At 34.0% G+C, this 23313-nt stretch overlaps 1 protein-coding gene across 7 annotated transcripts in view; it reads right to left on the reverse strand.

Annotated features, from left to right (window-relative positions):
* Window positions 1-1730: 1730 nt before the first annotated feature.
* Window positions 1731-23313, reverse strand: part of Zasp52 (Z band alternatively spliced PDZ-motif protein 52) — a 65798-nt gene continuing 44215 nt past the window's right edge. Inside the window, exons 3-16 of one of the 7 annotated variants that reach the window (XM_077429583.1) lie at window positions 18265-18416; window positions 16979-17153; window positions 16753-16886; window positions 16549-16640; window positions 15852-15999; window positions 14340-14528; window positions 14155-14269; window positions 13566-13922; window positions 13275-13452; window positions 6805-7828; window positions 6409-6595; window positions 5284-5404; window positions 5087-5202; window positions 1731-3515 (exon numbers count right to left, since the gene is read on the reverse strand). In XM_077429583.1, the coding sequence (XP_077285709.1) occupies window positions 3438-3515; window positions 5087-5202; window positions 5284-5404; window positions 6409-6595; window positions 6805-7828; window positions 13275-13452; window positions 13566-13922; window positions 14155-14269; window positions 14340-14528; window positions 15852-15999; window positions 16549-16640; window positions 16753-16886; window positions 16979-17153; window positions 18265-18416 (3066 nt within the window). In that variant the 3' untranslated portion in view covers window positions 1731-3437. Of the gene's footprint in view, window positions 3516-5086; window positions 5203-5283; window positions 5405-6408; window positions 6596-6804; window positions 7829-8021; window positions 12442-12569; window positions 12609-13274; window positions 13453-13565; window positions 13923-14154; window positions 14270-14339; window positions 14529-15391; window positions 15714-15851; window positions 16000-16548; window positions 16641-16752; window positions 16887-16978; window positions 17154-18264; window positions 18417-23313 lie in introns of those variants that run through there. The other 6 variants (XM_077429598.1, XM_077429565.1, XM_077429591.1 and 3 more) reach the window with 6 other exon arrangements.

Consider the following 23313-nt stretch of genomic DNA (forward strand, 5'->3'; position numbering starts at 1 on the left):
TCTCGTCAAAATTACAATGTGTTTATAGTCCTCTCCAACCAGGGATGTCCAAGACGTTGCAAGACGTCCCTATTTCAGCGGGACTGTCCTGAGTTCAACAGACAAATCCGAATTTTCAGAGTCCCGCATTGCCTCTGAAAATTCCGACCTAACAAAATGTTTATATGTACATATACAAAAATATACGTGTATAGTTTTGAAGCAAAAATCCACATCTGAAATTCCTGAATTATTTTTCAAAGATGAAATTGGCGTTGGCAAAGATGAACAGCTTTTGATACGAGAAAAAAATAAATTTAGTTTTCATAATTGACTTAATTGGGCTTAGTGTCTGCTTTGGGCTTGCCCTGTTGTCTTAATTCAATTCATTCAATTTTTTTTCACGTTGAATGTGACTTAATATTTTAATAGTTATTAATAACCTCCCTAAAGTATTACGCAATGCTTCATGTCTCTTGTTTGCAGACGATGTTAAATTATTCTTTGCTGTTAAGGATGAGAGGCAAGCCTCTCTTCTTCAAGCGGATATTAACGCTGTTTTAAAGTTCAGTTCCAGTTTAGGGCTTGAACTGAATACTAGTAAATGTGCCATTATGAGTTATGGACATGCGAATTTACTCTATTGTCACGGATATTCCATTGGATCCGTGTTGTTGAAGCGTGTGGAATCTATGGTCGACTTGGGTATCACTTTTGATCCTCAATTCACCTTTCACAACCACATCAAGACAGTCGCTGACGTTTCCTTTCGTCGACTTGGATTTGTCTTGAGATATGCTAGGTTATTCTCCAACCCCTTGTTTTCTCGCTTGATTTTCAACTCGCTTGTTAGAAGTAAGCTAGAGTATAATGCGATTGTGTGGAATCCGCATGAAGCAAACTACTCTCTTATTATCGAAAAAGTGCAAAAAGCATTTCTTCGTTTTCTATATAAGAAAGAGTTTGGGTATTACCCATATCTCTATCCTACTCCTTTCCTTTTGGGCATGTTTGGGTATAATTTCCTTGAACTTCGGAGAAACTTCTCGTTAATTCGTTTTGTTCTCCAGCTACTGCGAGGTAATACGTCATACCAGCTACTGCGTGGTAATTGTTGTTGGAACAGTTGGGACTTTATGTACCTAATAATTATATGCGTGGTAGACATCATCATTTGATGGCTGTACCTCCTGCTCGCACAGTTATTTTTCGAATGGCTCCTATACCAAGAGCTATTCGACTTCTCAATGAAATCGTTGCTGCCGTCCCTGAATGCGATATTTTCCACCTCGGTGAGCGTAGATTATCGGATATTATTTTAACATATTTATCTGGGAACCTGCGCTCATCATTACTTTCTTAGTTTGAATGTGATGTATGAGTGGAATCTTAATCTACTCTCTTCCATTTGGGCCTCACAGGGATATTTTGTATCTGTAGCTTGTTCTTATTTATTGAAACAGGCTACAGGTGCAAGACATTCCTGTATTTGTATTTTTTCTTATTTTAAATTTTAATTACTATAAAGTTTTTTATGATTGTGTTAAATGCTCTATTTTTTATTTTTTGTATCTTAATTTTGCTTTATTTTTTGTTTTCTCCCTCTCTTATTTTATTTTATTATTTTATTATGTAGGCCATTGTGGCGCATTAGGTTCTCCCTGTAATGTCACAATGGTCAAAAAACGTTAAATAAATAAATATGACAGATACGAAAAATAAATTAAAACTTTGTTTTTGTGGTTTTTATTAATGAAGCAAAAAATATATATGTGTATATTAATATATATGCCTATAACAGAAATTGTATATGCAAAGATTGTTTTATATAGAAGTTTAAAATTATTTATTACATATAAAAGTCTTATATATAGCACCTATTTATACCAGAATCAAAGCTACTTGAAGTTTTGCAATATTGGCATCAAAATAAATAAAATCACATACAGAAAATTTAAAACATTTTTTTTGTAAAAAAATGTTTCAATTATTTTATCTTTCATGTCATAAAAATCTAATAATTAAAGATATAATAGCAAAATATATTTTCTGAAAACTAAAGAGTTATTATTATTATTATTATATAATAGATTAAAAATTAAACAGACATAAATTAAAATAGTATTATTATTATTTTTAAATCAATTTGAAAATATTAAATAATTGATGTTGTATCTACAGTGAATTTGTTATATCAATAAATCCTTATAACTCACAATTTAAATTAAATATAGTAATTGTTTTTATATAATAGTAACAAACAATTTCTCGATGATCAATTTTAATGACTAGTTTATACATATATTAATAAATCAAAAATATGAATTTTTCATGAAAAAAATACAATACACTTAATTAAATTTGATAAAACATTTAAATATGTATGTATACTGAGTTTATTGATACAATTTCAGTATAATAATAAACTAACGTATATTAATAACAAAACATAATAATAATTCAATGATATATGAAATAAATAAATTGATTGTTTAGTTTATGCAAATAAGCTGTTCGATTTGTCGACATTTTGTTTATAAATGTTGAATAAAACATTATACAATACAAGAAAAAAGCAAATAATTGCAGCGTGATAATGAATGGGCATGTTTAAAATAGTAGACTTCAATTTACTAATTTTACTTTGTGATACTTGATTCTTCGCTTTGCTAGTAGTAGGTTTTGTTTCTGACCGATTTTCAGTTTGTGTGTTGTGATTTATTACTTGTTCAGTTTTTGTATGATCTGATTTAATGTCAATTTCATTAATTTGTTTTTGAATTGAATTTTCCTCTACTTCTTTGAGATTATCAGTGACCGAAAGGTTATTTAACATTGTTTTTATTGTATATTCTTTCGAGTTGTTCATCATAAAAAGTGGTAAAGACGAGCTTTCTTCTACGACTACATCACTTTTGTATATTATTCCTGATGAATTATTTTCCCCATATCTATGGAAAATCTCTGGCGTTGTTCTACGAGAGTTAGATTCGTAAGTTATAGTTTGCGACACCAACGAAGGCGTCAGGCATTTCATAAAAGTGTTATCGATGTTTGGGGTGTTTCTCCCGAGTAAATACTCATCAAACTCTATCAATGTAGGAGCTAATTTTATTCGCAGAACATCTTCATTTGTATATGTCTCCGTACGCATCGTATCACAAATCGATTTTGGTGTTATCCCGCCATCAGAATATAAAGCGTCATTTTCTATTGCTGTTAGGTCATCAGTAATAGGTGTGTCTGTGATATCGCAAACTGTAGAACTGTGAATAGTGTCCATGGTGACGGTACCGAGAACTTTTCCCGTTGTACTCAAAATGTCTGAGAAGATTCCTCTGTCCGATTGAAAGTTTGGCGAAATATTCATGTTGGTGAAGTCAGTGGTTTCGTTCGAAAGCTGGTATATTTGATCAGTGGTATAGGGAGATGATGCGATGATGTTTTCAGTGTATGAATTAGCGAGCATGGTTTTTGCAGAATGGACGTCCTCCCTTGGCGTAGAAACTCTGTCCTTCGAGATTTTTTTTGCACATCTGTCAAAAATAAAAATTCTATGTAGTAATTGTATAAAAATACACTTTATCTTATTAACTATATCAACAAAAAATAATACGGATTGATTGCTACCATTTATTTATTACAAGTGCTTGAAGTGGAATAATAATGTGATTTTTTTAACAATAGCAAGTATAATATATTTTAATTTGAGTATGACGTTTTAAAATCGATATGATATAATGCAATAATAATAAAAATAAACTGTGAAAAGGCGAAATGAAATACATTCTTATAATGTATAGTCTTTAAAGAACGGTATTAGACCCCACCTCAAGACCTGTTCATTACGATATTAGTAAACTGATATTGAATATACAAAATACTTAATATATGCAATTACACAGACTTTCACATATATGTATGATATTAAACTATAAACAAAAACACAATTTCAAAACTACAGTGAATATATAAATTCATATAGATACATGTTGAATTATAATATGTTCTTACTTTTTTCCATCAAAATTATAATTAGTAAGCCACACACTATTTGTCTACCAAAAAAAATCACAAATATGAGTAATGTATCAAATATCGACACATTAAAATTTTGATTACTGATGAAAATGTGTCAATTCAAATATAATATATGAGTTATTGCATGAAAACCGAACCAGTAAATGAGTTTGCGTTAATAAAAACACAAAACAAAGAACGCATGATTATTGTTTAAGCAAGGACTGTGATGGTGAAGTGTTTAATGAAAAAATGTGTGAAGGTGGCATGAAAGGCTTTATACTTTTGTTTTTTTCTGGGTCTGCTAAAATTACATCGGTAATTTTTTCTATTTTTTTTAAAGTGTTCGATGTTCAGACTTTCCACTATCCATTGATCACTTTTAACATCCATGTAAATAATACATACTTAATATCATCTCAATCCATGTTGGGTTGCTTCCATATTTATAAAATTTTCTTGATATGAGTCAATACATTGTAAAATTCAACAGAAAAATGCTTGTAAAAGATACATTTATTTTATATATAATATGTATATTACCTAAATATTTTTACTTTTAAAATAAAAATTTAAGCCAAACAATTCAAATTGCAATCATAATCATTTTTCCATTTCAAAACAGGTTCGCAATTCTTTTTTTTCAACTGTTCTGAATACATTCAAATTCATACCAATGCATGTGAAAATTTGATCCATCTTCGGTTAAGTATTATTTGAAATTTATCCATACAAAAATATGTAAGATATATTATAGATATTTGGAGAGTCAAAAAAATTTTAAATGAACAGATTAATCATGTAGAAATGAAAAAATACATACAATAATTAGTATCGATTTGAATTCATCTGTATATTAAAGTATGTACATATTCCAAACATTTGGACATTTCAACAACGTAGCTGTTGGAAATCATAAACATATCAGTCTTTTCTTTTCCACTATTTCATTTCGTATAAATTTGGAAACAACTGATGTCACCTCTGATGGTAAGAAACGATTGCATTTGAATGCTGCTTGAAGCTGTGATGATCAAATGGCATCAAGATGGGATATAAGTGTAATGTGTAAGTTTAGCATACGCACCGTGCAGTTGAAGCACTGACTGTGGTAGTTATTGTTGAGGGCCTCCACCCACCTGTCTCCAGCCTCTACGGGGAATCCGCACGCGAAACACTTGGTTGTGAACAGCTCATTCCAGTCTAATACAATTACAGACAGTACATTAGATTATTGTGATAAATAAATAAACATTGTAAAAAAACCAATCTACAAAAACTCACCAGCCTCGCAATATGGAAGTCCTTCTTCTAAGAAGAAGGGATTATTTCCAAAGAGTTTTCCACAGTAAGCGCAACAGAAGCATTCTGGGTGGAAGTGCTTGCCAATAGCATTCAAGCAATCCTGTAAATATAAAAGAGCTTATTTTATAAAATGCCGATATGTCGCATTTCCATTAGAAAACTAGCAACCCAAAAAACTTTATTTCAAAATTATAAATTATAAAAATTAGATTCTTTTTTTTTTCTCAGGGACCCGAACCGAAAACCTAAATAACCGTTATTTTTGCCGGAACGAAAACCGAAACCGAACCGATATTTTTTTTTGGTTCGGTAAAATTAATATATGTACATATATATACTTTGGGAATTACATAATTAATGGACAAACATACAGCAATGTAACATACATATATTAAAAATATGTTTTTGAAACTTTTAGAAAAATATAATATCGATATCAAACAAATCTAATCTGTTACAACAGATAATGGAGCTAATATCATCAAATTTGTCAACTTATTAGATACCGAAATAGATGAAGAAAATCAAAAAATTAATTATGAAAGATTATGAAGCATATATGCTACCTTCCATTGAGAACTGTTCTTTCCCTCATCTCATTCGAATAAAAAGTGTGCAAACAAAGATTCTATTAATGATTCCGATTTAAATACAATTATATGTGAAGCTCGCGAGTTAGTTAAACAGTTAAGAATCCCTTCTCTTATTATGAAATTTAACGAAAATTATACTAAAAGACCTGTAATAGACTGTATTATTAGATGGAATAGCACATTCGATATGTTGAACTCTTTATTGTTATGTAAAGAATTTTATTCAAAAATAGCTGAAAACAATATGGAGTACTGATTCCCAGAACATAAATGGATCGAAATTAATGTCATCGTTGAGACATTACATACATTGCAAAGCGAGCAAATGAAGTTGAGTGATTTTTACGGGATTTGGATTCAAACCGAACGCCGAAAACCGGAACTGAATATCTGTATTATTTGGTCAGTAAATTTCAAATTGAAAATAGTTCATATTTAATGTATTTTACAATAGTCTCAAGAGTGCAATATATTATACATATGTATGATTGAATATATGTATTAAACATACGCCTTTGATTTTGGCGTGACATTTGTCACAGGCTGGAGCAATGAATTGTTCAAAGCAGTATTCGCAATAGAGTTGTCCATTCTCTTCCACGAATCCAATATCTTGTAAATGACGTCGGCACGTGTTGTTGACGCATACGAAGTGCTCTGGACACCATATACGGCCCAATGCGCTTATGAATGGACCTCTGAAAAAATTACAAAAGCGTTCAGATTAATATTTTAAATCGCACATAAGCGAATAGAAATTTCACAAAGGTTACAATAAACGTGCATATTAATTTTAAGTTATTACATGCTAAAATCAAACGTTGGGGATTGAAAACAACATGGTCAATAATTTAAATGAAATAATTTAATGACGGTTCTTTTTAATATTATATAGTTTACAAATTACCTGGTGATTTGTTTATTACATTGGGTGCAAACAGGATTAGATTTGTCCACTATGTCCACCGATGCAATTGTGCTAAGTGGCCTAGTTACAATGTGTGAATCTCGTTTGCCTGATTTTTTATCGTCTATAAGATTTCTCTTCTTCTCCCTCAATTGTACTGGGAAATCATTGTTGTTTTCGGTTTTATCACCGTTCACTAGATTGACGACTTCATTTGATTCCAACGACATGTTTGCAACATTGTAAGGAATTATATTTTCATCATTGTTGATTTTTAATTTTGTTTGCTTATCATTTTTAAGTTCAAAACTTTCCGCAATATTTCGATTTACGTTTAAGTTTGAGAATGATTTTGGAGATTTATTTTCAGTTTCTACTTTCTCTTTGTTGATTATGTCTTTTAAAAGCATCTTATTCAGCAAAGCTGATGTGAGTTGACGCGGTGGAATATTCGAGTCGGCTTGGTGTGTTGTTTGTTTATCATATGACGGTGATAGTGAACCACTACCTGATAAGCTTGTTAATGGTGATGAGCTTTGACTGAGCGAAGGTGAACTGAAAGCGTTTCCATTAGTTTTTTGTGGTGTTAAGTTTTGATACTCTTGTTTTATTTTGGGCAATGGTGGAGGTGGAGGTACTGTTCCGCACGTAAACACTATTTGTGGAGCTGGAGGTTCTTGTTTCCTACAAGTTTCATTATTCATATTCAAATTGAGACCATTCATGTGATTATAATTATGTATTCCGTTTTCGGTATTTCCTTTAGGGTATTTGCTTGCTTCTATTGCTGAATTCGTTATTGTGGAATTGTTCAAGGGATGTTTCATTACAACTGTATCCTTAATTTTGCTAGCCATATTTGAGATGTGATCGCCTGGTTTGATTTTGCGCTGTATCCCGATTTCAAAGTTTCCATCGAAAGCGTTTTTCGCCAATTGCCTCATGAGGGTATTTCTTGTTATTCCATTTTTCATGGCATCGGATAGTAGTTTAGCGTTCATTTCTTGCGTGTTGTTAGCTTCATCTAAATAAAAATGAAGTTAGTAATATTAGTAATTTGTACACACACATACATGCATTGAGAAAGTAACAACAAAAATAAAAACAAAAAAATAAATAAAACATGCTGGGGGTTTCACACTCTGTTACAGGATCTATAAACATTAAAGAAAAGAAAATCACAATATGCACACAACATGCTACATAGCAGCATGTACCTAATGTGTCCATTGCAGTGAGCACACAGTGGAACACGAGTACCCGGTCCAGCAGCTTTGTTCAGGATACCTCTGCCGCGTTTAGGTGCTGATGATACGCCGAAAGTCTTGCCACGTCCCGCTCCACTGCCAGCACCACCTGTGGAGGGGGTGGGGTCACATACCGGGCCACTGGTTTTATTGTTAGCACCGCTATTGGGAAAGGTAGGATGTTCACAGATGGGTTGAGGTTTAGAGGACATATTGAGTTGGTTTATAGCATTTGTTACGGTGCAAGGTTGACGGTTGGATGAGGCATTGAATTCCAGTGACTTACTTTGAATATTACTAGATTGGATGCTTCTTTGGGAATAGCTTTGGCAAGTCAAGGCAGATTGTGAAATGTTTGATGGGAGTTGTTGGGATACGGATTTTGTGACAACGCCATCAGAACTCCTTTGAATTTCTATAACTTTTGCTGACTGTGTTCTTTCAAACTCCTCGAAAACTTTTTTTGTTCTTTGAACAGAAGTATTTCCGGAATCGTACACTGCTTGAGACTCGCTCCGTTGTTGCATACTTTGTTGATTTACAAATGAAGCTTCGCTCACGCTGTTATATGAATTTGATTCTGCCATTGCTTCCGATTGATGAAAACCTATTTTAGAGAGTTGTTGTGTTTTGACAGTTGATTGTTGATTTTTAGCCCAATTTTTAGCTCCTGAAGTGTTATAAACTTCAACTCCGCTTTGGAAGTTTGTTTTAACATCATGTTCTTTGCGAAGATTTGATGTTGCTTGAGATAATAGTGAATGAGATTGGTGTTGTTGAACTGAATCTTCTTGTAAACGTGGGGCATGAGCCTTTAACGGATTTGGTGGTGGTCCTACAGCTGGAGAACGAGACCGAAGTTTAGGTGTTGGCGAACGGCTAACATCTGGACTTGATGGCTCAAATAAATTTGTACCTGGAGCGAAATGCTCAACAGCCACTAAATTCATCTGATAGTGCGGTATTAAAGGAGCTGGTTTATTAATTGAACTAGGCGTTACAGGTCTACTTCTGATTGTTGGAGTTGTTCGCGAATAAGCTTCTTCTGTTACAGGTTGGAAAGTCATCGATATCGGCATATCTTTGTGAAAATCGATCATTTTTTGTTGTGATTCATGACTCGTTTTCAATATTGAAGTAATTTGTTTAGAGGATGTAACATTTTGATTACAATCAATAGTTTTTTCCATTACTTGTGGTGGTTGAATTTTTTTAACGTGTGGGTCAATTGTATCAGGAGCTATTGTTGGGGTGACAGGTTTTTGAAGTATTGGTGGTTCATTTATGATTTCAGGAGTTTTTCCCCTTTGTGAAGGTAATTGTTCAAGATTTTGTTGATAGCATGGTAAAACTACTGGTTTATGCAATCCAGATGTGTTCCTCTTGGCTGTTGATGTAAGCGTTTCAGATTGTTCAAACATAGATTGTGCAAATTCAGTTACAGAAGAAGATTGTTGCTTCATCTCTTGCTGCTTGAATTCTTGCCTATGGGACATTTGATGCGATTCTGTTGACATTGCTTGCATTGTGACTGATTCTGAAGTATGTTTGACATTGCTGCTAAAATTTGATTTCAATTCATCACTCACAGGAGGAAAACTGGCTCTAATCGGTTCAGCAAATTCCTCAGGTGGAGGTGGAGGAAAGGTTTGGACAGTCTTAACGACTGGCTTGAAAGCGGACGATTGTGTCGATTGAATTTGACATACAGTTTGAATAGGAGCTTTCGATGTTTGCATAGCTGAAGTTTGACAAGGTTGAGTAGCAATGGGTTTAAAACATTCTTGTGGAACAGATGCTTGAGGTTTCGAGCATGTCATTTTTGGACACACTGCAGGGCATACCGAATCAGGTGTCGGTTCAATGTTAGCTGGTGTGAATGGTCGCTGTGGTGCAACAGTGAGAGCTTCCACGAGTGATCCCCTTTCGATCGGTTGAGAACCCAATGGTGTATAAGGACGAGCTGGTGCAATGGTTAGTGCCGCTACAAATGGTGAAACTGCTCCCGTTCTTGGTGGTCTCGGTTCAACTTTTATTTGAATATCTGGTGGGAAATATGGTACAGTTTCTTCGGGCATTGAAATAGGCTCCGTACTTGGTTTGGAAGGTACATATGCCTTGATTGGAGGAATTGAAGAAAAAAGTCGTTTACATTCTGTTTCTGAATTGGTAGTAACAGTTGAGGTTGTTTCAATTTTTCGTTCTTGTATAGTTTCTGAAGTAGAAACAATTTTGTTTGCAGAAGGCTCACATAATATTTCCTGTGTTTTGATAGCCTCGTTATTTGGGATTGAACATATGTTTGGAGCTTGTGTTGTTGGAGGTAATGGAGAGAAAGGTCTTTCTGGAGCTATGGTTAGAGCTGATACTAATGAATTATCAAAGGTTTTCGGTGCTATATTTGTTATTACAGATGTTTGACTCTCTTTTGATGCGGCAATGTTAGTCACAGCACATCTAGTATTATCTACTGATTTTACTTCAGTTTTGCATGTTTCGGATTCTTTAATCGATTGTGTATTTTTTTCACTGATAGTTTCAGTCTTTTCAGATTCTACTTCACCAATGTTTTGAATAGTGTTTAGTTCTTCATCGAAAGATTTTTTTTCAATTAAAGGACTACAGACGTCTTCTGGAGTTGGAGATGGAGGACGTGGTGTCAAATTTCCAGATGTTAAAGTTAAGACCAAATTTTGAGAATCTATCGCTTCACCGATTGTTTCAATACATTCTAAAGGTGATTTTCTTTCATTTATATTTGAAACTTCTGCAGAACAGATGGATTCTTTGTGCTTAATATTAACTTTTGATTCTTGATATTCATTAGACTGTGTAGAACATTCAGATTTTTGAATTGTTTCATCAATAGTTTTTAAATTTGGCTCAGGCAATGGCGGATTGAATGTGGTTTGTATCGGTTCACTAGTTTTAGACTGATATAGTATTGCAGATTCAGATTGCATATGACTAGATTCACTTACAAGTGTGCTTTGTTGTGTTTTTTGTGCAATTTTTTCGTTTGAAAGCGACTCCACGCTCATACACTTTTGTGAAGATTGAGCAATACTTGACGAATGTGAGCTCACCGAAGACACTTGCACAGATGAAGAAGTAACTGAAGATTCGTGCTCTTCAGATTTAAATGATCCTACGTTTTCTAATATTTGTTCTTGGACGTGATCCGAAAATTTAACGTGATGACTGTCAGGATCTGATCGAGCTTGTTTTGTCAGCCACGGAGCAGGTATCTGTGGAGCAGGTTCTGTACGATATGGCTTTGGTGAAGTTTTCGGCGGAGGAACTTGGAAAGGCAGAGTAGGACAAGACTCTTCTTCGGATTCAATGTCATCTGGAGGATTTACGGGAGGCCAAACAACATTTTTTACAGATTTGGCTTTGTTAAATATTTTTGTTAATTTTAATTTTTTTGGTGCATTTGGTTATTGAAAACAATAGTTTGATGCACAGTATAAAACACGATACAAATATTAGGCATGGGCGAATGGGATCAAACACATATAAAGGGAAAAGGATGGAAAGTTTTAAAAAACAATATTATCAGTAAGGTAAACAATAAAAGCATGTACAAAAAGCATCTGTTTGAGATGTTAAAGTGTTTGTTAAGATTCTATTTTCATTTTTGAAAAAAGAATAATAAATAAATGATCGGAGGATATTAATGTCATGAATTGTAATTAAAAGTAAAGCATAGAAGCGAATCAATAAAGTTGAGCTTGGTATTAATGATCCATTTTTAAATGGTATCAACTCAGAAGTACATATATAAAAGCGATTAGATGTTTCATGAATAAACGATGGCTGCAAATTTTACTATTAGTAATAAGTAGAGTAATTAGCACTAAAATATAATCCATATATTTTCACAAATACAAATAAGCAATTAATTTTAAGTAAATCATTCGAATTGTATTGAGATATGCATTTTATATTACAAAAAAAACTTAGCTATAGAATATACACTAAGCAGTGGCAGCTCCCCTTTCTCTCAAAACCCAAGATCAAACAGAAAAACGCTAAAAAAATTTACAAAAACCCAACCAAATTTGTTTAACAGCTTTGTAAGAATAGAAGAAGGCTTTATTCTTTAAATAAGCTTTTATTACCACTAAATGATGTTTATTAAATTTGCAAAAAGTATTTCTTACTTGTTTAAAATTAAATTAAATCCTGAGTTCGCCACTATTAAAAAGTAAGGCATATGATACTTTGCCATTTTTGTTAAATGTAAAAAAATATGAATTGGAATACATCTGTCATTAAATATACCTATAATATATCAATCATAGCTTGGTTTAGATTAAGATTTTTGAAATTCAACACTAATAAAACACATTTTAAAAATTGTTTAACAGCATTATTGCCAATAAAATAATACTTTCAAAAATCTATACTATTCCAAAAAATACATAATAACATGTTTGTGTATTGCAATAATAATATGAAAGAAAAAAATAATATGGAAATTTTCTACATTTTTGTTTGCTACGCCTCAATTACCTTTAAAAGGAGCAGCAACTTTCAGGGTAGAATATTGACCTAAAATTAATTGTGTATTAATGAAATTTCATGTTTGTAAGAATGTGCGTTTATCTGAATCTGTTCTGAACGATGACCCCGAAGTTAAATCAAACACTTTCACTCACTTGAATCGAATTAAGTGGATACTTTTCACATATTCACTTGCAATGTGTATATGTACATATAATATTTGAATTTCGACGGGAAAATTAGTATGAGAAAATAAATCAACTCAAAATTTTTAAATCTATTTATATATAATATAAATATAAGGGAGCATAATATATGTAACTAACTATAGGGAAATTAATTCAAAACAAATTCACCACATCATATATATTATATATCATATTATAATATATACTATTATTAACAAAAAAATCACATGTAAGCATTACCAAAGTATCGAGAGCATCTCATTGCTTTTTTATGAGTCATATGAGAGAATTTAACACACATTTAAATAATTCATGTTAAAAAAAATAAAATAAAAAATGGAGCAAAAGTTGAAAAACAGGATGTATAAACCTAAGTGTTAAATAGTTTTTTTTTTCTTAAAAAAAAGTATTAATGTAGAGTGTATAGAAAATTAATATATTTCATTTGTGTATTTGTCACATGTAATTTATTATTTAATTCCTCGTGTAGGTCTTTTACTTTAACAAGCGAATGTTACATGTTTACCTGGAAGTGGTTGAGCAACCAGAGCTTGCTGTATAGGTCTCTGGAGCGTCGATGCAGGAGAAATTGGAGCAGATGCAACAGATGGCACAGAGCGTGGAGAAATGGAGCACGCAGACAGAGGAGCGACAGGTGAAATAGGCGCTCCAAATGGCTTTGGACCAGAAATGTTGTTGGATGGCTGTCAATAAATAATTCAAATATTATTTATAAAATGAAACAACTTTTATGAAGAATATAAAAAAAAAATCAATAATTTATTACTGAAAAAAAAAAAACAATTGAAAATGTTACCTTATATTGACCTCCCATGTGAGGTGGAATTACTTTTTTATACACACTGTTAGTGGTATTCAACATATTATTAAAGCTGACCGGTGAGTTAACATTATGTAAGTGAGACATCCCATTCGTTGATTTCGCATCGGACACAATGCCGATATTCTTTTTATTAAGACTTTCATTCTTCTCCAGGGTGTTATAATTATTAATATTGGATGATTGATTTGGGTTCGTGCATGAGTTAGATAGTGATTGGGTAACAACATTGTTATTGTTTTTTTCAGCGTCCCCGTTGGTCAACAATGACGCGAAAGCTTCGACGTTTTCTAATTTCAACGTAAGTGAGTTGTCAGTTTGGTCTCCTGTAGGCTGAAAATTGTTCAAGGGTAAAAATACAACAACCATGTTAGTATTCATGCTTGATTCACTAATTCTATAATATTAAATTATATAGACAAAATAAACTGTGACAATGAATAACGATAAATGTTAAAAGAGAAGAAATAGGAAAATATACAACAGTAAAATTACACATAAATGGAGACTTGTAAAGTTTGTCACAAAAAATAATACATTTATTAATAAAAAAAAGATATCTTACCGAAAACGGAGATGGTCCGTTGCCAGAAAATGCTGGTGGTATCGGATTGGAGAGGGGTGGCAGAGGTACAGAGTGCGACGACAAAGCAGACGAAATTGTGCTAGATGGCAATTTCCTAAAACAAAATAAAAATTTAATTAAAACGAGTTGTTGAATGTGAGAGCAATCATAATATTATCACTTACGGTAATATGGTAACAGGATCAAGATTGGGTGCTGGTGGATTTTGCCTAGCTACCATCTTAGCGTGGATGTCACAATATAACTTTCCATTCAAATTGTAGTAGCCTTGATTCTTCAAAGAAGAGCCACATGTAGCACATTTGAAGCATTCAACATGCAGATTCTTATCCTTGATACGTACAAAGACACCGCTGAAAAAAAAAGTTTTTTTCAATAAACTATCAAAAACAAAACAAGTAATATATGTACAGCAAATGTAAGAATATGATTTACATATACATATGAATGTCTAACATTGCCATGCTAATAAAATTCGAGTTTGATATATAATATATTATATATGTATGTATATAATATGATTTATATATGTATGTACATAAGATCACCAAGTTGAATCGACAATACTACATATTATATATGTATGTATGTATGTATATATGTATATATGTATGTATGTATATATGTAGTTCCATAATGTTTCAGTCAAAAGTAGAAAAATTGATTTAAATGTATCAATTTGAAGTGATGATTCATCTTAAAGTGATTTTGTGTACGGAAACTCTAAGTAATATACTACAAATACAACTTTGAAATGTGTACAAACAAAAAATCTACTTAATTTATGCATTGGGACGATAGACAAGTTTACTAAATACATTCACCTAAAATACAGATAGAATTAGAGATACGGAAACTTATTATTTATCTTGTTATTTTGCTGATTGTCTTTAACTGTTATAATTACGCATATTTAGTTATATAATAATTTGAGATATACATACATATGTAGAAAATGGCAACATAACAATAATTTTTTACAATAATAGATTTTCTATTAATTTTATTAGATATTGAAACAATTTTAAGTACAATCAAGAAATTGCAATTGTATGTCTCCATAAGAAAATTGAAAAAGAGTTGCATTTTCGAAATTAGACGCAAACATGACATGCCTGTCAATAATGAATAGTAAATATAGCATTCAAAAAATAAATAAAAGGAAGCAATATCGAGCAAGGTTCACCATACGAATATTCCAATAACATCCGCTTACACTATATGCTCGTTACAGTTGGAACACGTTGGCGTATCAGCCACGGGACCCAGAGGCTCAGTGGTGTCTGGTGTTGGTGATGGTGCACCAAGCTGTATCTGTCCACCGGGCAAGACTTGGTGACATCCCACCGGTATGCTAGGACGGTGGAGGGGTTCCGGATACAGATGCATAGTTATTGCGGGCTCCTCTGGGATAGGTGTTTGGGTACCGTGACAAACCCTGACTATGGGTGGAGGCTGAGTATGACGTGGGCGATGAGCCAAGGGCAGAGGGCTTGCGGTACGCACGTGACTCGCCGTAGAGTAAAAATGTGATGTTTCTAAATAGCCAAAAAGTACAAATTCGCATAAGAGATAGTGTCAATTGCGCTCGCTTTTTGTTTCCATGGCTCTCTATCGGCGGTTGGGTCTGCTCCGTCAAGCTGAAAATAAGCGGGTCCTTTACGTTTTGAACTTACATAATTAGTCTTTCACACTCCTCGCAAATATTCTGGCCTGGTGGCAATCCGCCGGTATTGTTGGCTGGAGCTTCGGGTCGTGTCACTGGTGCCATCACGTGCCTAAGACCTGTTACGGTGCCTCCTGTTGGAGTTTGTATTGTGGCCTCTACATGATACAACATGGAGGAAACATGCAATGAAAACATAAAAATGCAATGATAAGGATGTTTTCAGATGCACAACATTCATTCATAAACTTAAAATTTATTGCAATGCTAATGACATGATATGCGATGATCGATGAACATAATGACAAGGGGAAATACAATAATAAGCCACTAAATAATACTCTTACAACAATTTACTTTGAGTAATTATTAAAATATACTCATACATATGTACATATATGGTTCGATGATTATTGCCCACAAAGCGGTCACCCAATAGTCCCTAAAATCTCTATAACAGAACATCTGGCAGCCGAAAAGTCCATCATATTAACGATAACTATCATACTAATGAGAACTCGAGTGCCAAATATTCTGTATTCGCGATTTTCATGGCAAAAATTGTCTTTTGGGCGATCGCAACGTGCGGAGTAATCCAATCACCACATATACTAAAAAAACGTATACATAATTTGCATATAATTAATAAAATATATAATTAAAAAAAGCTTTGATTTTAAAATAAAAAATAAAAATAATTATATTACCTGGTTCGGGTTCATTATCGGCTTCTTGCAACATTTTGAAGACTTCGCTCTTTTCGGAATCATAGATTTTTTCATTTTTCTTAAAGTTCACTCTAAAAGTAAAACAAAAACACAATGCAAACGAAATAAAATAAACTTATATAGGTAATATATACATATGTATAAGTATACATATGTAATATACATATGTATAAAAGTATTTACCCTAATACTCCTCCAGCTAAAACTTCGGCTTGAGCGGAGAGTGTTTCAGCAATGGTTTCCTCACTGTAAATACCCACTGGAGTGTTATATTGTTTGTTTACAATGCTTTTGACAGAGTCTCCATTGCCGTTCATCTGAAATCACAACATAAATCAATCTATTATGAAAAAACTCTAGTTTGATATATAATTATGTATGTACGTATGTGATAATAAAAATATTTTACATAATTGAAAGGCTTGGCTGCGTTGTTGTATCCAGACCCGATATTCTGAGCTGGTTGGTTGTTGGCTTTCAATGATGTTTGAGTGACGGGTGACATTGAATTGAAAGATTTACCACCAGCTGGAGTCGGTAATGCTCCAACAGGCGTTACGCTCGGCTTCCATGTGCTTCCTCCCCTGAAATCAAAATCGGTAAGACGTTACATAATGCCGTGCGTTAAATTTAGCGTCTGGCAAGCACGACAACAATTTGCTCAAGAGTCGAGGAATTCTCATGGCCATGACCGTGGTGTGGTGTTCATTCTCATTGTTTTTGCAACAAAGCCGATTCATCTCTTTCACTGTGTAAGCGAGAATATCTTTTCAAGTGCATCTACAATAGTTTAAAAGTCGAGACGTGGGAACGCCTTGGAGTTTCTTGTGTGACGGGAAATTTCTAGTGCACTTTAGTTTTTATGTTAATAATTAAAATCGGTTACTTGGAATAAATCTTTGGAAAAAGTATAATACTAAACGTATTAAGATTATACCCGAACCAGGTATACATAAAATACTGGGTCTCACTTTTAAATTGAAATTTATCGAGGGATATTAAAAGTATACTTTATAAAAAGACAAAGATATTAACCAAAAATGTGATGACTAAGGGACGGATACTCTTTAGGGCAATCCTACATAGCAATACACGTTCTAACAGTGCTGAAAGTAAGAGAGCAATAAAAAAAGTTTTCTACGTTTTCTGTCTAGTGATGATAATAGCGAATTCATTAAGAACAGACGTTTGTAATCTACATATCTTTTACATATTGCATTCTCAAATTTGTCTAAATTGAGTTATTAATCCAGTTTTCCTGTTTAAATAACGAGAGCAAATTAGCAATTTAAAAAAATCTTTTTTTTTTGATATTCAATAGGTATATAAATTATAATTTCACATGTTAATTTGTTTTTAAAAGCAACCATTGAAATGACAATATATAAAAGCACAACAGTACATAATTTTCCGTCACATAAAAAACTGAACAACGCAGAAAATAAAATTGAAAGAAAGTCGCAACTAAAAGACAGTTAATGAGAGTGCATTATGAATAAAAAATAATATTTAATATTCAGCCCCCTTGACTTGTGTCAATTGTATGCTGCCTTGAACAGTTGGGATGTGTGAATCACCTTTGCGCTCTAAGGACACGATTAGCACGTAGGAGCATTTGGTTTAGTATTATTTATTTTCCTTATCAAAGTCAAAGTCTTATCAAAGTCTAAACGTTAAAAACTTTGTAATATTTACCTCTGAACTGTGATATCAAAGTTTTGTCCAGCCCTAACGATGACATCTTGAGCTTCCTTGTGCCTGAGATTGAAAACATCAGTCGTGTTGACTTTAATGACCGAATCTCCGGCTTGGAGACCAGCTTTCTCCGCTGGACTACCACCGTTCACCTGTAAATAAAATACAAAAATAACCTTTAGAACCTTGAAAAGTGTGTGAAATTACTTATGACTCAATTTCAATACGAAAAAAATTCAACGCTTCCTTTCTCATGTCGTTTTCGATGCTTCGATTTCATTGTTTACGATAGTATCTATGCGAGTGAAATTCCCATACAGAAAAGATCAATTTACTGGAATTTACATACATAGTTACATGAGATTTTTATCTACTACATCTAAAAAAAGTTTTAAAAAATCATCGTAACGGTTATTGCCAAATGGCGGTAAATGTGGACGTTTGCCATTTACTTTGGCAGTTAAAATTAATTAAAAGCATTGTTGTCGAAACCTGTTTAAAGCGAACGCGATAATCAATCATTTTGCGATCGTTCTATTAATTATCGTCATTTGAGGTAAAAATAGTATTTCACTAAATCGATGGATAGATTTTTGCGAAGTTTTCGTATGCATCAATGAAATATGTGAGTGGGTGTTGTCAATTTCAACGATGGACACTAATTAGCTCGAAAATAGTTTTGGCTTGTTGTGAGGCATGTTTTGGACCGAAGCTAATCCTCAAAAACTCGCTTTAATTATAGTAATAAAAATGACGTTCAAAATTTGAGATGAATTGTTTAATGTAATGTTTGCTATGTTAGGACTATGTACAACTTTATAATATAAATACATAATTAAATGACTTTTTCTATACCAACGATCAATCTATCTATGTAGTATCTACATATGTATTTAAAAGGCTTATTTTCATCACGCTGATTGTTAGATGTTTGTGTGTCACACACGTTTGTAATAATTCCCTTCAACGATACCATATTGACAATGGCGTGCCGTGGAAATCTCTCTGTTTTTTCGCACAGCCTCACTTACGTGTGTGCGAGCAGGATACAAGGAGCCTCGGTATGACGTCACCTAGTCCCTTTGTATCCTACTCGCGCACATGTAAGTATGGCTGTGCGATAAAATACGGGGAGATTTCCACGGCTCGCCACTACGTAATGTAACGTGGAACATGAGAGAGAGTATCCAATTTCTAAATGCATTCGTGGGTGAACAATAGAGACCCCGGATTAGGCTAAAGGTACTCAGTAAGTGCCCAAGCAAAGGATACGTTGGAGTTCTCACAGACGTAGGCGAGTTCGTGCGTGAACAATATACTTGCCAGGGTAGACCTTTAAGTGCCTAGACCAGTGATAGCGAACCTTCTTGAGAAACTGAGCCCGTGGGTCATCAAGTCAGTGAAGTTATTTGAAGAGGGGAGTAAAAATAATACCAATAAATTTAGAAATCCAAAGATTTGTTAACAGAAAAGTTTAACAGTTGATACTCCAAAAAGATTTACATTATCTTTTTATATTACTATAGTTTTACAAAGCAAAAATAAAGGTCAACATAAAAAATTTATATTAATGGAGGAATACTTTGAATTCCCACTCGTGTGACAACATTATACGTCTATAATATAATACTAATAGTTTATACGTCTGTTGTTACAATTCGTTTTTTTTAAGTTGATATCCATTTATTTAAATGTATTATTAAATTCTTTAAAAATATCAAGACCGGTACACTTTCTTTTCAACGTTATTCGTAATTTTTTAAATTTTCACACGAAGGTCATTCAAAAAGCCCTCTGGGTCAGTGTTTGACCCACGGGTCATAGGTTCGCCATCACTGGTCTAGACAATAGATACATTCATCGATCGGGAAAGCTGTGCTGGGCAACTTGTCCTTTATAAGGAGGTACACACGGTAGATCAGATTATTCTGGAGTGAGTAGTGGATCCGTGTGATCCGGGACTTATTCAACAATTCACGAATCGTTGAATAAGTCCCGTGAAGCGACTTTTGCCTTTCATTTGCATCCTGAACCCACCCCTACGCAACAATATTGTGCAGTTCATTTACGTCTCTTCAGAGATGAAATAGAAAGGGGTGACTTCAAAAATTCACTTTTTATCAAGTACATAAATGTGTGCACCAAGGCCACTAACTAGTGCACATATTTTTTTTTCCAATTAATCACGCACACTCGCCTAACAGATTGCTCCAAAGCGGCGAATGTGCTAAACAGATTAAGAATCGATAAATTATATAATACACATATTATTAAATAAATAATTAAATATACAAACAAATCGTAACAACACCTGCCATCTATGTTCAGACATTATAAACATCGTACACAATAGGAATAATTACATTACTTATTACGTAACAATACGAAATATTTATATTATCATCCATAGGCGAAACCTAAGAGATAATAATAACTCAAGGTTTTTCGTAAATAGAAAATTTTACAGGAATCGTTTCAAATCAGAAAACTTGACAAATTCCGATAAGAACCGACTGACCTCGACAAATCAAGGCCTGGCCAGCAACGAGACTCCAGTGGGAAGCAAACTCATGACCACTAGCACGAGAGAATACAACACTTAGACCACGCTGCTGGTTAAAGGATAATATTAGTCAACCATTGAAAATAGAATATTTTGAAATATTAAATAACATTTTTGTCATCGCCTTACACCGGTGCTACTGAAAGATCGACCAATCAATAATTTTTAGACAAAGCTATCAATGCATAACGTAAAAGTGATAAAATAGCAAATTGAGCTTTCTAAACAGACTCGTACGGCACAGTATGGTAATCTTTCACGTGACTGCAATGGACGTAATGTCCATCGAGATGAGTTCGGAAGAAATGAATCCCGAGAAGTAACGGTTTCGATCGTCTAATCCTCTGAATGATAAGCGGGAGAAAGTTGAACAATTGTTCGATTGGACCATCCTATCGGACATTGATAAATCGAATGCGTTCAAAGCGAAACGGTTTTTCGACGTGAGGAGTAGCGTATTCAAATTCCAAAACCGGTCGTGCAATTTCGACTACGACACGTTTCGCAGATAAGACTATCGGTTGAAAAATGCAAAACAAAAGAAAAAAAGGCCGCGAAAATTTTGCGACTTAAAACATATGTATATACTACGCAATACCTTTGTTTTATTTATCGGTGGATAGACAACAAGTACTACACGGAATGCATACAATATTTACATATGCTTATCTAATTTGCGTGTACAGTTTGAAATTTATTGTGTGAAATTCTTACACATGCGTATTAACGTAAATAAATCGTCAACGCAAAAAAATACGTATGTATGTATATTAAAGAAAATGCACTATAGTTTTAGCGGGAATTAGTTTATGATTCATATTTAGATGCATTTTTTGAACCGTCCAGTTTTGATTCATATTTAGATGCATATGTATTGAACCACAAACGAATGCGTGTATATTCCATTCGCAGCATGTGGAATATTTCCGTACGCTGCCCAACCGTCCGAAATTATATGTGAACCAGGCAGTATATGTCTGAGTATTTCATCAGGTAAAAGTCGAGTTAATTCAGGGCACGGCAATACTATTGGCATCGCGAAGAGTAGCCAATCACAGGATGAAGCGGGTGGACCGAGCCTCCCTTCCGACCTAGCGGTCTCCGCCCTGTCGAGGGTTTTCACTTTTACATTAAGTCAAATAAAAATAGTGTTTTGTGAATTGAAAATTGGACATCCGCCACTTTCCTGTATCTCTCATTCATTGATTTCCTGATAATTTTCTTTAAAATAATAAAAATTAGTAAGTGTGAATTCCAAAGAAGCAGTATGTGCAGAGTTTTATAAAAATGGCAAAGTATGAAAACGATCGGATAAGAGCCAATTTTTTTCCTTAATAGTGATTGTAAAGGTCTGACCGCATTATGCGTCGATTGACCGATACACTTCACAGCAGTGTGCGACAATATTAGTTAAACCGCACTTGAACGACAGCGATGCGACACTACGCAGTTAATTATGTCAATCATTCGTTTGGTACCTCGGAGCAAGAAGGACGAAACGGACGCTGTTATAGTATATGTGATATGCGAGGAAGAAGAACAGTCGAGAAAAACCAAAAGACTATGGCTACATGCTATTTCAAAGTCACGATATCACACTCGTCACTCGACGCTCCGTGAGAACGGACGTGCCGAAGACGTACTCTCTGTGCGAGCGCTCATAATACAGCGATACGCCATACCGTCAAAAAACCCACACCTTTTAACATACAAAACAAACACCCCCCACAAAACGAACACCAAACGAACACATGTTGGCACCATGCGAGGATCCAACCTGAAAAAGCGAATTAAGAAGACACTGATAACTACAACCGAAGCTCCTCAACCAGGCTGCTCTCAGACCGCTCAGATGGAGACCGAGTGGCAGTTTCCAAAACATACGGCAAAGAACGTGAAAGATGTTGCTCCTGAATTTAAAATTCAGGAGAAAAACAAATTTGAAGGGCTCTTGGAAGTTTCCGATGTCCCCAGAAGCGGTGGAAGAATCCCGCCCATCATCATGACAGCTACTGGCACTCACGGCAGCATGATCGAGTCGATCAAGAAGTTTATAAAAGACTTCACAATGACTTACATTGGTCAAAATAATGTCAAGATACAATGTAAAAGTCTTGAAGACTTTAAAAAACTTCGGGATGGATTGACACCAGACCGACAATTCCATACCTTTTCCAGGAAGGAGGAAAAGGAAATAAAAAGTGTCGTACGTGGCTTGCCGAAATTGCCGGAAGCTGATATTAAAGATGACATCATCAGACAGGGATTCCCTGTAACCAAAGTCATACAGATGAAGACGAAGGAGCCTAGGAGCAACGCCACCGAGCTATACTTGGTGTTCTTCGAGCCATCGGTATCGGCAAAGAAGATTAAAGAAATCCGGTACATCTGTTACACAAAGGTCAGTATCGTTAAATATACTAGTAAATCACAAAATATTACTCAATGTTTCAGATGCCAAGAATATGGACACGCTGCGAAAAACT

Source organism: Arctopsyche grandis, chromosome 1, assembly GCF_051622035.1.
Source record: "Arctopsyche grandis isolate Sample6627 chromosome 1, ASM5162203v2, whole genome shotgun sequence".
Taxonomy (NCBI): domain Eukaryota; kingdom Metazoa; phylum Arthropoda; class Insecta; order Trichoptera; family Hydropsychidae; genus Arctopsyche; species Arctopsyche grandis.